Source organism: Rana temporaria, chromosome 4 (genome assembly GCF_905171775.1).
Source record: "Rana temporaria chromosome 4, aRanTem1.1, whole genome shotgun sequence".
NCBI lineage: Eukaryota > Metazoa > Chordata > Amphibia > Anura > Ranidae > Rana > Rana temporaria.
In genome coordinates, this window is record NC_053492.1 from 55,858,352 (window position 1) to 55,873,509 (window position 15,158).

A 15,158-nucleotide genomic window follows, 5' to 3' on the forward strand; every position below is an offset into this window, starting at 1 on the left:
AAAAACGATGGTGTGTAGGCAACATCGTTTTTGAAAAGTGTCGCTTTAAAAACGTCTTTTTTTACTTCACAGAAAACGTCGTTTTTTTACATCGCAGAAAACGACCGTGTGTACGCGGCATAAGAAATCCATAATCCCCTACCAGGCTATTATACTTTATGAGCCACACTTTCTTTGCTGTCTCTTTGCTGCAGCACCCCATTATCTAAGCTCTAATGTTAGGTGGCATCAACATTTAAACAGAGAGAAATTGTGGGTCTGCAACCTGACATTGTTCATGCCCGCCTGCCTGGTGAATGGCAACTTAGGGGAAAGTCACAAGAGCCAATGAGTAACTTTATACCTGGTAACCTTCCTCTGCTCACCAGGGAGGTAGCATGGGTGCATGACTGAATAAGTCTATCTGGTGTGTGCTGTAAATGATCTTCAATCTCCTCCTCCTAAACCTGGTTTATCCACATTAAAGTCTATACCGGCTTAGATTGTAAGCTCTAACAAGCTAATTCCTCTTGTATTGAATTGTATTGTAACTGTAATGTCTGTCCTCATATTGTAACGCACATGTAAATCCTGTATAATAATATTATTAATAATAATTAAGCTGAAAACCTGGCAAATAGATAAATACATATGTTATATACATGTATGCGATCAGTTTTAACTGCTGAAGGATTTTTTTCCATTTAAAGTGGTTGTAAACCCACTTTGACAACTTGCACCTACAGGTAAGCCTAGATCAAGGCTTACCTGTAGGTGCAAGAAATATCTCCGTAACCTACAAGGTTAAGGAGATATTTGCAGAAAACACTGCACCAATGTTTACGACGCATGCGGGGATTATGCTGGTCCCGCGTGCATGCGCGTGATCGTACCAGTGACGTCATTGCCGCTCTGGACAATCACAGCGCCAGAGCGGCGATACCAGTAAGAAGCTCCGAGGTGACATGGTTGCGGAGGGGAACAAGGAACACTTCAGTGGGTTCGATCTCAGGTAAGTGCCACATATTGAGCTAGTATGCTATGCATACTATCTCATTATGCCTTTCTCTTGCAGGGTTTTCTTTTTTTCTCTTTTTTCGGGAGGGGTTTACTTCCTCTTTAATCTTGAGATTTAGACAACACTGCCCCCAGCTTAGACCTTTGCAGCAGGCAAAGGGACTTGATCTTTCAGTTTCATTTTCTATACAGGTCTCCTTTCCTCTCCTACCCTGTGACATTCTTCTTCCACTGCAGAATACCTGACCGACGCCTTCTGATGCTCCTACCACTTCCTGCCTGAGCTCTGCTGTAAAGGGTCTGCACAAAGCTGATACCAAGCCAAATTTAGGTACCTACACTGTAAAAAACATAGAATTTGTGTATTTACCACAAAATAGTTTTTTGGAGTCTTTTAACTACTTCCGCACCAGAAGATTTTCCCCCTTAATGACCAGGCAATTTTTTTACTATACGGCACTGCGTCGCTTTAACTGACAAATGCACGGTAGTGAGACATTGTACTCAAAGAAAAATTACCTTTTTTCCACAAATAGAGCTTTCTTTTGGTGGTATTTGATCACCTCTGCTGTTTTTATTTCTTGCGCTATAAACAAAAAAAATGACAATTTTGAAAAAGTGTACATTGATTGATTGATTTGCACAAAAGTTATATCATCTACAAAATAGGTGATATATTTATGGTATTTTTATTAATATGTTATTATTTTTTACCAGTAATGGTGGCGATCTGTGATTTTTAGCAGGACTGTGACATTGCGGCAGACTGATCAGACACTTTAGACACATTTTTGGGACCATTGACATTTATACAGCGATCAGTGCTGTATTTCTATAGAACTGTACGCTGTATAAATGTCAATGGTCCCAAAAATGTGTCTAAAGTGTCTAATTGCTGTACAAATGTCACTGGCGGGGAAGGAGTTACCAATATGGGGTGATCAAGGGGTTAAATGTGTTCTTTAGTGAGTGTTTCTAACTGTGACTGACTGGAAGAGGAGATGGATCGCTGATCCTAGGAACAGACAACCTGTTTCTCCTCTCCTGTCAGAATGGGGATTTGTGTGTTTACACACACAAATCCCCATTCTGGCTCTCGCGGGAACAAGCTGACCTGCTGCCGTATAATGACGGCGGCTGGTCGGCAAGTGGTTAAAGGACATGGACATTTTTAGACTGTTAGGCTATGCTTTCGCTTGCAGGAGAAATGTACACAGGCAACAAAAAGCATCCTTAATAGAGAAGAACCTGAAGATCCAAAAGAGCCAGAATCTTACTAGGTTGGTGTACATCTGCAGTGAGGATTACTGGAATACCCTTCATCTTCACCCACCAGAGCAGTTGAGGAAGATGTTTCAGTGAAGGAAAGGCATCGATCAAGTTGTACTGATCCCACAGAGCATCCACTGACACTAGAGACAAATATGTATAGTTTGTTGTTAAACCTGGAGGACAGAAGGTCCACATTTTGTGTTCCTCACCTGGAAAACCTCAAATATAGGAAACACTCCCAGGTGTCCAAGCACTGCCAACTAAGGAAATCCAAGTCTGTCAAAGCCTTCCAATTGTCTAAGCCCTGAAAGAAAAAAAAAAAGAGGGAATGTGACCTTCTGCCCAAAAAAAGATCCTTTATTTATCTTACCACCCCAAGGCTTTTAATTCCTCCCTGATGGTAGATGTATGCCATCGACATTGGAGTTATTTGACTAAATTCCAATTGAATGATCTTTTAGCAGCTTGGTCCTAGGCTAGGCCAGTGACAACCTGTTCTTTGGTGTCAAACAAATCAATACAGTAGGTGAACCCGATTTTGTGTCAATCTCGCTCTCTTTCTCGGCGAGATTGAGCACCTACGAGCCCCATCGCGGGAGCCAGCGCCGAGCTGGCTTGCCGCGATGGAGACAGAGCCGTCATAGAAGCGACGGGAGATCCGACTTGGATTCCCGCCAATTCTACACGTGTGCGGCGTTTGTTATGAATCCTGAGGGGGAAGTCCCCGCCGGATTTTAAATAAAAATCCGGCATGGGTCCCCCCTCAGGAGCATACCGGGCCCTTAGGTCTGTTATGGGTTGTAAGGAGAGCCCCCCTACGCCGAAAAAACGGCGTAGGGGGTCCCCCTACAATCCATACCAGACCCGTATCCAAAGCACGCTACCCGGCCAGCCAGGAAGGGAGTGGGGACGAGCGAGCGCCCCCCCCCCCTCCTGAGCCGTACCAGGCTGCATGCCCTCAACATGGGGGGGTTGGGTGCTCTGGGGCAGGGGGGCGCACTGCGGCCCCCCCACCTCAGAGCACCCTGTCCCCATGTTGATGAGGACAGGGCCCCTTCCCGACAACCCTGGCCGTTGGTTGTCGGGGTATGCGGGCGGGAGGCTTATCGGAATCTGGGAGCCCCCTTTAATAAGGGGGCCCCCAGATACCGGCCCCCCACCCTAAGTGAATGAGTATGGGGTACATCGTACCCCTACCCATTCACCTGCAAGAAAAGTGGTAAAAACACAAATAAACCACACAGTGTATTAAAATATTTTATTTTTCTGCTCCGGAGGCCGCCCCCTGTCTTCTTTATTAGCTCTTTTACCAGGGGGGGCTTCTTCTTTGACGTCTTCGGGTGGGTGGGGGCCGCCGTCTGGTTCTCTTCCACCGCCGGGGGGGGTGGCTTTTAAAAAAGCCCCCACCCCCCCGGCGGGTTTCCTCCGGCGTCTTCGGCGGGGCTCTTCTTCTTCCGCTATCCCGACGGGTCTTCTCCGCTATCCGGGGGGTCTCGCCGCTCTCCGCTGTTGACTCGTCGCACCCCGGTTCTTCGTCTCGCAGTCCGGTCCCTTCTTCCGTGCTGTACGTCTTCTTCCGCGCTGTGACGTCATGTTCTTCACTTCTCTTCTTCTCCCGATGTTGACTCGCCGGTCCTCCTCGCTGAAATGACGGATGCGCGCCTTGCATCGGACCTATATAGGCCTCACAGTCCCATCATGCTCTGTACCTACCCATGTGATACCTACCACATGGGTAGGTACAGAGCATGATGGGACTGTGAGGCCTATATAGGTCCGATGCAAGGCGCGCATCCGTCATTTCAGCGAGGAGGACCGGCGAGTCAACATCGGGAGAAGAAGAGAAGTGAAGAACATGACGTCACAGCGCGGAAGAAGACGTACAGCACGGAAGAAGGGACCGGACTGCGAGACGAAGAACCGGGGTGCGACGAGTCAACAGCGGAGAGCGGCGAGACCCCCCGGATAGCGGAGAAGACCCGTCGGGATAGCGGAAGAAGAAGAGCCCCGCCGAAGACGCCGGAGGAAACCCGCCGGGGGGGTGGGGGCTTTTTTAAAAGCCACCCCCCCGGCGGTGGAAGAGAACCAGACGGCGGCCCCCACCCACCCGAAGACGTCAAAGAAGAAGCTCCCCCTGGTAAAAGAGCTAATAAAGAAGACAGGGGGCGGCCTCCGGAGCAGAAAAATAAAATATTTTAATACACTGTGTGGTTTATTTGTGTTTTTACCACTTTTCTTGCAGGTGAATGGGTAGGGGTACGATGTACCCCATACTCATTCACTTAGGGTGGGGGGCCGGTATCTGGGGGCCCCCTTATTAAAGGGGGCTCCCAGATTCCGATAAGCCTCCCGCCCGCATACCCCGACAACCAACGGCCAGGGTTGTCGGGAAGGGGCCCTGTCCTCATCAACATGGGGACAGGGTGCTCTGAGGTGGGGGGGCCGCAGTGCGCCCCCCTGCCCCAGAGCACCCAACCCCCCCATGTTGAGGGCATGCAGCCTGGTACGGCTCAGGAGGGGGGGGGGCGCTCGCTCGTCCCCACTCCCTTCCTGGCTGGCCGGGTAGCGTGCTTTGGATACGGGTCTGGTATGGATTGTAGGGGGACCCCCTACGCCGTTTTTTCGGCGTAGGGGGGCTCTCCTTACAACCCATAACAGACCTAAGGGCCCGGTATGCTCCTGAGGGGGGACCCATGCCGGATTTTTATTTAAAATCCGGCGGGGACTTCCCCCTCAGGATTCATAACAAACGCCGCACACGTGTAGAATTGGCGGGAATCCAAGTCGGATCTCCCGTCGCTTCTATGACGCGCTTGCTGGGATGTGCTGTCACTATTCCAGTGAGTGCAAGATGTCGGCGAGATCTCGGCACCGTGTCGCCGAGTATCAGCGCGACGCTGTCGTGCTAAAAGCACAATATCACAAACACCTACTGTATGTTCAAGGCCCTTGCCTTTATTCATAATGATGGCATTAAATTGTGCTGTAGATGTCTGAAAATGGAAAAATGGAAGAAGGCTATCATTAGGCCCAGAAATCTCATGTAAGAGCAGAGAGTCAGGTGACTCCAGGACTGGAATACTCTAGTTTGAGAATGGAAAGTCTAAAGTTTTTCCTGTGGAAGAAACACTGACCTTAGCTATGTCCAGAATTAGGCTAGGTAATACAAAGAGTTGGCTCCAGCAATGATTTCTGAAGGTTCCTGAGAACCTTCAGAAATAATCCCTCAACAGGAGATCATCTGAGTAACCCTCAGTGAGAATGCCACCAGAGTTCAGCAGGGCTAATACTACTGCAAAAACTTTGGTGAACACCTGGAGTGCAGAAGAGAGGCTGCAGAACAAGGCCACAAATTTGCGGTTTGGCAATCCCACAGAAAAATTTAGGAAACATACTGTAGATGAGTGAGAAAGGACATGCAGATACGCATTCCTGAAGATCACAGAATTCAGAAAGTCTCCATGGTGAAGGGGAGGTGATGAGAGATAGGTCATTTCCATGTGGGATTTTTAGATTTAAATAAAGACACTTAGGCCCAGATTCTTAAACGAGATACGATGGCGTATCTCCAGATACGCCGTCGTATCTCAAAGTTGCGCTGTCGTATCTATGCGCCTGATTCTTAGAATCAGTTACGCATAGATTTCCCTTAAGCCCCGTACACACGACCAAACATGTATGCTGAAACTGGTCCGCGGGCCAGTTTCAGCATACATGTTCGGTCGTGTGTAGGCGCGAGCGGGCCGAATTCCAGCAAACATTTGCCCGCCGGGCCTTTTCCCAGCGGGCAAATATTCCTGGACGTGTTTTAAAACCGTCCGCTGGAATCCTGCCCGCTCGGACATGTACGGTCGTCAGTACAGACCTACCGTACATGTCCGAGTGCCCGCCGTCCCTCGCATGCGTCGAATGACTTCGACGCATGCGTGGAAGCCTTTAAATGGCAGGCCCGCCCACGTCGCCGCGTCATCGTCGCGGCGACGATGCGGACACGCCCCGCGTAGTGTTTACGCGCAGACTTCTGTACGATGGTTAGTACAACCATCGTACAGAAGCCCTCTGGCAGGCATGTACGGTGAAAACGGTCCGACGGACCGGTTTCACCGTACATGTTTGCTCGTGAGTACCCGGCCTAAGATCCGACAGGCGTAACTGTGTTACACCGTCGTATCGTAAATGCATATTTACGCTGTCCGCTAGGTGGAGCTTCCGTCGAATTCTGCGTTGAGTATGTAAATTAGGTAGATATGCGAATTCCCGAACGTACGCCCGGCCGACACAGTAAAGTTAGGCCGTTTACGTTAGGCTTTTCCCGGCGTATAGTTCCCCCTGCTATATGGTGGCATAAGTGCGGCGTAACAATGTTAAGTATGGCCGTCATTCCCGCGTCTAAATTTGAAAAAGTTACGTCGTTTGCGTAAGTCGTCCGTGAATAGGGCTGGACGTCATTTACGTTCACGTCGAAACCAATGACGTCCTTGTGGCGTACTTTGGAGCAATGCACACTGGGAAATTCCACGGACGGCGCATGCGCCGTTCGGGAAAAACGTCAATCACGTCGGGTCACAGTACATTTACATAAAACACGCCCCCCTAATCCAAATTTGAATTAGGCGGGGCTTACGCCGGCCCATTTACGCTACGCCGCCACAACTTACGGAGCAAGTGCTTTGAGAATACAGCACTTGCCCGTGTAAGTTGCGGAGGCGTAACGTAAATCAGATAAGTTACGCCCGCACAATTTTATGCGGATGTACGAGAATCTGGCCCTTAGAGCCTAAGATCCATCCAAGATCCCCCCTTGTTTATAGGAATGGTGAAAAAGTTGTAAGAAAACCCCTGGAACCATTTTACTACAGGAAATGGGCCATTGACACCTTGATCTATAAGTCCCAATAGAACTTAAAGTGGTTGAAAACCTTTATTTTTGACTTTTACCTACAGGTAAGCCTATAACAAGGCTTACCTGTAGGTATAAAGAATATCTCCTAAACCTGTAGGGTTTAGGAGATATTCCCCTCGCAATGCGGGCGGCGCATGCGCAGGGGGGAATCCACGGCGAAAGATCCGGCAGCCGCTGGACCTTGCCGATTTTAAATCTCCCGCGAGCACGTGCGGGAGTGACGTCATCGCCGCTCCAGCCAATCACAGCGCTGGAGCGGCGATACCCGGAAGACACGCCGGAGCAAGATGACATCTCGCTCGGCGTGAACCAGGTAAGTGTTGTTCACCTAGTTTTGAGGTAAGTATTTCATAATCAGCTATTATGCGGTGCATACTAGCTGATTATGCATTTTGCCTTGCAGGTAAAAAAAAAAAAAAATATTATATATGCGGTTTACAACCGCTTTAATAGAGATCTGCTAATCTACGAGGAACTAGAAAAATGCGGAAATTAGAAACCAAAAAGAGCACAGGGAGCAAAACTCCCATTGTTAGCCCTGGTATACCACCTCTTGTACCCAAGCGTTTAAGATACAAGTTGTCCAAGCACCCCCCCCCCTCCCACACACACACACACACACACTGCGTACTACCTAGAAATGCTTCCCCGAAGATTTGACTTTGAATGCTGGACCTTGTAGGTGGATTGGGAATCTGATTTGGAATGTCTCAAAAAGGAAGTAGAGAAACAAAAGAATATTTTTTTTTTAACAGTCAGAAAGAGTAAAGACCTGGCAGTCTTTTCTTTAGGTTTCATGTGCAGACCTATCAGAGCCCATTAGTGACACCTATTGGTGCCCACCAGTGACACCTATGAGTGCAGCCTTATAAGTGCCTCCTCATCAGTGCCCACCAGTGCAGCCTCATCAGTGCCAGTATATATATATATTTTTTGAATTATTATTTAAGTTCCACCCCCCACCCTCACTGCCTACAACCTCTTGGGACAAGTGAAACCATTCACAGGAAGCAGTGTGTCTTGCCTATACGCATTGGGGACCTGACTCTGAAGCCACAAGGAGTTATAGCCAGGTTCCCACAGCTAACATGCCGGTGCGGAAGAACCCGAAGACCGGCAAAGAACTGGCCTGGCTGAGGAGGGAGCTGGATCCCTGGACAGATGAGTGTCTAATTATTAAAATTCAGCAGCTACAGTTTTTGTAGCCACTGACTTTTAGCACTTTTGGAAACCTGAGTGAAGCTCTTCTTTAAAGTGGAACTTTAGTCCCAAAATGAAGTCCTGGTAGATCACTTTATGCTGACCCCTTTTTCCCCTTGTACTGTTTAAAATCTAGAAATAGACTGTCTCATCCTGCTCTGCACATGATCAGTTGCTCTCTATTTTCCAGCAGCGAAAATGTAGAGGCTGATCTGCTGACAGCCTAAAGATTTACTGTTGCTCTGAGCTTCAGAAAAATGGCAGCCCCCAGCAAGAAGAAACAGGAGCAATGCTGGAGGCAATTTACAGCACACATTAATTTTGGTAGCATAATTATAAATATGGAGATACGTTCCTTGCTAAAAAACACTGTTTTTTATCACATTGTTATGGGTAAAGTTCCACTTTAAGGAAGCAGCATATGCCGACACCCACTGAGTTTTTAGAAACCTGTCATGTCACCCGGCCCCTATTCATTTACTGGCTGGAAATTCACAGTGTGATGTTTCCCAGTGGGCAGATCAAAAAAAAAGAAGAAATGTATTCTCCCATTCACACAAACAAGATAGATGGAGGAATCCTCCTCACGTATCTATTGTATCAGATGCACTGATCGAACATTCCTGTTCAACAGAAGTCAATTGTTGGATGAACCGGCTGAATTTTGATCCATCCATGGCTAGCTTTAGATATACACCAAACTCATTTTGCATACCTCCCAACTTTCCGAGACGGGAACGAGGGACACCTACAGTATTAGCAAAAGTATGTAGGCATAAGACACCCCGCCCCCAAACCATACCACCTTAAAGTAGAATTGTACAAAATAAGATTTAAAAAAACCCACAAGAACTTATTTTTACCACTACTAATCCTTTATCCTGGGTTTTGAAATGTTCTAATGCAGCAATTTAGAAATTGAATGAGAGGTTTTTAGGCAAACAAATTTTGAAAGATAAAAAGCGCATTTTATTTACAACTATATACAGTAGATCAGGCCAAAATGAGGGACTAATTAGGAGGAAAGAGGGACTTTATTTGAAATCAGCGACAGTTGGGAGCTAAGATTTCTGTTTTTCGTTAGTTTCCTATATTTGCCTGGAGTTCAACTTTGATAAAAAAAAACACCAGTTACATGAGAAATGTTCTGAACCACATTATTCCCTTCTCTCATTCAAAGCACAATTTTGCACATCAGCTCTAATGATTTGCAAATGTTCTGGACAATACAAAGAAATTTAAAGAACTGATTTTGTACTTTTGGACCCATAGTTGAGTAAGTAATGTTTTATGTGCATTCAAGCTTGTTTTTGATACAAAAATGCTGATATCATTATACTTGAACTCAGTCCAAATGTGAGGGGTATCAGAGGACATGCATGGATTTACTGATTCTAGCCCTTCCCCTATTGTAGATAACCACTGCAAAATACTAAATCCTCAGGTTTTTTTTTGTAGAGTGTTGACCCGAGCACACACATACACAGGCATCCGCAAAATTCAGTTTGTTTACTAAGCAAGCAAATGACAAGGACGGGTTCAGCTGCAGTCAATGGCGTTATTATCATTATAGTATTAGTAGAGCTTGAGTGGCAGAGCTCTATATGATGTGTATTATCTTTCCATCCATTCCTGGAACCCAGCCAGCACCTCTACTGTAGACAATTCCTCACTGATCTCCAGCAAGAGGATGCCCACATAGTTTCAGTGATAATGTTTTATGGCAGAGCTGGTGGTGGAACCAACACTATCATAATTAATGATTTTGCTTTAGCTAAGTTTTCCTCCCACTGAACACCAATTAAGGAGGGACATTTGTTCTACCTTTGACTGTTATGCCGCATACACACCATCACTTTATGTGATGAAAAAAAACGACATTTTCTGTGAAGTAAAAAACAACGTTTTTGAAACTTCAATTTTCAAAGACGAAGTTGCCTACACACCATCGTTTTTCTCACAATGTTCTAGCAAAGCGAGGTTACGTTCACCACGTTTTTCCATTGAAGCTCGCTTCATAACTAGCTTCTGGGCATGCATGGGTGTAAAAACGTTGTTTTAAACTACGTTTTTTGCTACACACAGTCAATTTCTGTGAAGTAAAAAACGACGTTTTGAAAAACGACACATAAAATTGAAGCATGCTTAATTTTTTTTTGGCGTTTTTCAGAAGACATAAAACTACGTTTTCCCCCACACACGGTCATTTAAAGTGACGTTTTTAAAAAAGTCGTTTTTTTCATCACATAAAGTGATGGTGTGTACGCAGCTTTAATGTAAAAGGGGGAGGGGGGTCTCCCACTTAGCACCAATTAAGGGTGCCACTGAACAACAATGTAAGGGAGCACTTCTCCACTGACCACCACTGTAAAAGGATATTTACACTGGCCACCAAGGTAAGGGGGTATTTACAGTAGTTTGTGTTGACCACCATTGTGAAAAGAGGTGTTATCAGGAATCTTGCCCTGTCCACCAATGTACATGAGGTGTTATTAGACGGGCTGTTCACTGTGAAAAGAGGTGTTATCAGGAATCTTGTCCTGTCCACCAATGTACATGAGGTGTTATTAGAGGGGCTGTTCACTGTCCATCAGTGTAAAATAGATGAAAATAGAAGGGATGTGTAAACCATCACAGAACACCAATTAATGGGTGAAAAAGTAGCTGACAATATAGGCCGCAGACCAGCAGCAAAAGGACCTGTTGAAAGGGCTCACAAAATGTCAGGAGTTTCAAAGATTTCACTGGGTGGTGGATGTAATAATTTTGCTATGCTGACCCATGATTTGTATTTATGTCCTGGGCTCTGATAGACTGGCAGTAGCAACATTAAAGAAGCATAGCCACCCATTACTCAGGTGCTCACTAATGATACAGTTCGAAAAAAAAAGTTAAGAGTTAAGCCGTGTACACACGATCGGTTTGTCTGATGAAAACAGACCGATGGACTGTTTTCATCGGACAAACCGATCGTGTATGGGCCCCATCGTTTTTTTTTTTTCCCATTGGTGAAAAAAAAAGTAGAACATGTTTTAAATTTTTTTAAATGTATAAAAAAAACAATAGAAAAATCCGATCGTCCGTGTGGAACTCCATCAGACAAAAATCCACGCATGGTCAGAATCAAGTCGATGCATGCTCGGAAGCATTGAACCTCATTTTTTTTGGGCTCGTCGTAGAGTTGTACGTCACCGCGTTTTGGCACGGTTGGATTTTTGACTGATGTGTAGGCAAGACTGATGAAAGTCAGCTTCATCGGATATTCGACAAAAAAATCCATCGGATTAGATTCTATCAGATATCCGATCGTGTGTACAAGGCTTTAGGCTTTATTTTTTTAATGTAAGGGCTTGTGCACATCTGCCCAAATGCAAAAATGTGTACATCCCGGTGTACATAGTGTAAAGGCAGTGTAAAGGGAATGGTGTGATGCATCACATTTGTTACTTTTTTTATTATTTTATTAAAGTGTCACAAATTGACAAACAATTGGAGAAAAAGATATTGGCACTATGACGGTGCTATGTACAAACTAACAAAGGTTTCATTAAAAGTTTGTCATTTATTGAACAAAAATGTTAAAAAAACATATAAACTTATGTAGTCTTAACATGTGTCTTGTTTATCTTTGTTCCATAGCGGTGTCAGAGTATCAACTCCCAACATGTCCACCTAGGATATCTTATCACTGCCCATTGGGCTTTTTCAGGGGATGTATTAACCGCTACTGATCATAACACTATATAAGAAAAAGGTATAAGTATACAAGACAGACATAAAATTACAGTAAGATTAGAAATTGTTGTAAAGTACTGTCATTTTATTTCTGTCATATATAATTATACCTTGTTTTTTCTGATCAGTAGCGGTTCATACGTACCCTGGAGAAGCCCAATGGAAGAAACATGTTGGGAGTTGAAACTGTCACAGTGCTGTGGAACCAAGAATAACAAGAAACATGTTAAGACTGCATATGTTTTTATGTGGATATTTTTTAAACATTATTGTTTAATGAATGACACTTTTTTATGAAATCTATGTTAGTCTGTATGTAGTACCTTCAAAGTCCCAATATCCTTTCCTCCAAATTTTCTATATTTCAGGATGTGGTGCTGTGCTGGCTATTCACCCAGATTAATAATCGGAAAGGGTAAACCCCCTAAATAGGACTTTATAAGCCAAATACAGTTGAGTATAAAAATTATGTTTATTTGGACAGAGTAAGCATGTTAGCACTTGGTACAAACGCACTGTGTGCACCTAAGTGCATAAAAACAACAAAGTGCAAATGAACAATAGAAAACCACCAAAGACAATGTGTATGCCAATGAAGGCAAAAAGTTCACAAAACAATAAACAAACAAACATAACATAGAAGCACTCTCCAATGGGCGAAGTAGAGTAGCCCGACGCGTTTCTGGTTTTATTCAAAACCCTCATCAGGGGCCACAGGAGCAGAATAGTGCAGGTTACAGTTCACTGGTGGAAAGGAAGTGGATCTCACCCAGGATCGTTCAGGCTTAGTCCAAAATGGTGTATCAGGGGGAGGATGAAACTATAGCGTCCATCCCAGCCCTAGCTGCCCGAGAGGTGGAAAGAAAAAGGGCCCAGGACCTGCTGGTATATGTCCAGCTGCGTAGTGTCCTGCCAAAATTTCCAAAACTTTTCCTTAGGCAGTTCCCCTCGTTGGTCTAAATAGACCGGGAGGATCTAGAAGCCTGTAATGGCGTGGTCCCAGTGTGGATGGGTGCCAGATTAATAACCGAGACACTTGATTTAAGTCTATGCACTGTACTCTGCTGTGTATTGTGACAAGGTGCCGTGACGTGTGGTGACATAAAGACATGCTATTTTTTTTGCAGTGCACAGCACCTCAATGCAGCATTATAGTGTTACAGAGCACATCGAAAATAAATTATTTACATGTGCACTTGCATTCAGCCTGCATTGATCTATGCAGATCAACAGAGATGGTGAGAACAAGCCCTAACTGACCCCCCCTTTTTTTTGCAGCTTGCTGAGAAATATGGCTCAGTGTACAGCCTACAGATTGGAACTCAGAAGATGGTTGTGCTGTGTGGCTATAAGACTGTAAAAGATGCACTGGTCAACCATGCTGAGCAGTTTTCTGCAAGACCACATGTGCCAGTTTTTATGGATGTAACCAAGGGACACGGTATTTATACATTTTTAATGTGTTCTATTTTATGACAAAATTACAGGGAAATATAGCAATATACACTGGTCAAGGTTATGGATCAAAAAGACCCCCAGTTTTTAGAAATCAAGTTCCTAAGCAGTGATAAGACATCCTAGGTGGACAATTTTCATTTTGACATATACAGTATTAAAGGTAAAGCCCTTCTAAAAATGCATAGATGTGAGGAAACAACACAACAGTGGCTTCAGAAGACCGGACTTGCCACTTAACATGAGAATAGTTTTGTAATTACAGGGCCAGATTCAGGTACATCTGCGGCGGCGTAACGTATCGCATTTACGTTACGCCGCCGCAAGTTTTACGGGCAAGTGCTTGATTCACAAAGCACTTGCCTGTAAAGTTGCGGCGGCGTAGCGTAAATTCCCCTGGCGCAAGCCCGCCTAATTCAAATGATCCGGGTAGGGGGCGTGGATCATTTAAATTAGGCGCGTTCCCGCGCCGATCGTACTGCACATGCGCCGTCCCTAAAATTTCCCGACGTGCATTGCGGTAAATGACGTTGCAAGGACGTCATTGGTTTCGACGTGAACGTAAATGGCGTCCAGCGCCATTCACGGACGACTTATGCAAACGACGTAAAATTTTCAAATTGCGACGCGGGAACGACGGCCATACTTAACATTGGATACGCCACCTAGGGGGCATGTTTATCTTTAAGCCACGTATCTCTTACGGAAACGACGTAAATTTACTACGACGGGCAATCGTACGTTCGTGAATCGGCGTAACGACTCATTTGCATATTCTACGCCGACCGCAATGGAAGCGCCACCTAGCGGTCAGCGTAAATATTGCACCCTAAGATACGACGGCGCAGGCCGTCGTATCTTAGGCATCTTTAAGTGTATCTCAGTTTGAGAATACACTTAAACATACGATGGGCTTAGATTCGGAGTTACGTCGGCGTATCTACTGATACGCTGGCGTAACTCTTTGTGAATCTGGCCCTCTGTCTGCAGTGGATTACACAGAACACAAATTAACCACCAGGCACGTAAACCCACTTAATAACCAGACCAATTTTCAGCTTTCGTGCTCTCACAATTTGAATTACAATTACTTAGTCATACAACATTGTACCCAAATGAAATTTCCGTCCTTTTTTTCACACAAATAGAGCTTTCTTTTGGTGGTATTTAATCACCGTTGGGTTTTTAATTTTTTGCGCTATAAGAGAAAAAAGACTGAAAATTCTGTAAAAAAAATGAATTTTTCTTTGTTTCTGTTATAAAATTTAGCATTTTTTTCTTCATTCTTTTGCATAATGTGAAAGATGAAGTTACGCCGAGTAAATAGATACCCAACATGTCACCCTTCAAAATTGCACACACTCGTGGAATGGCGCCAAACTTCGCTACTTAAAAATCCCCATAGGCGACGTAGCAGGGTATTGTGGGGTATTGCAGAGTATTGTGGGGTATTGCAGAGTATTGTGGGGTATTGCAGAGTAGTGTGGGGTATTGCAGAGTATTGTGGGGTATTGCAGAGTAGTGTGGGGTATTGCAGAGTATTGTGGGGTATTGCAGAGTATTGCACAGGGTATTGTGTATTGCACAGTATGGGCAG

At 45.0% G+C, this 15,158-nt stretch overlaps 1 protein-coding gene across 1 annotated transcript in view; it reads left to right on the plus strand.

Moving 5' to 3' along the window:
- The window catches only part of LOC120936225 (cytochrome P450 2K4-like), a 68,302-nt gene that overhangs the window by 13,261 nt on the left and 39,883 nt on the right, over positions 1-15,158 (plus strand). The window contains exon 3 of the mRNA XM_040348420.1: positions 13,385-13,547. Coding sequence (XP_040204354.1) covers positions 13,385-13,547 — 163 coding nt within the window. The remainder of the gene's footprint in view (positions 1-13,384; positions 13,548-15,158) is intronic.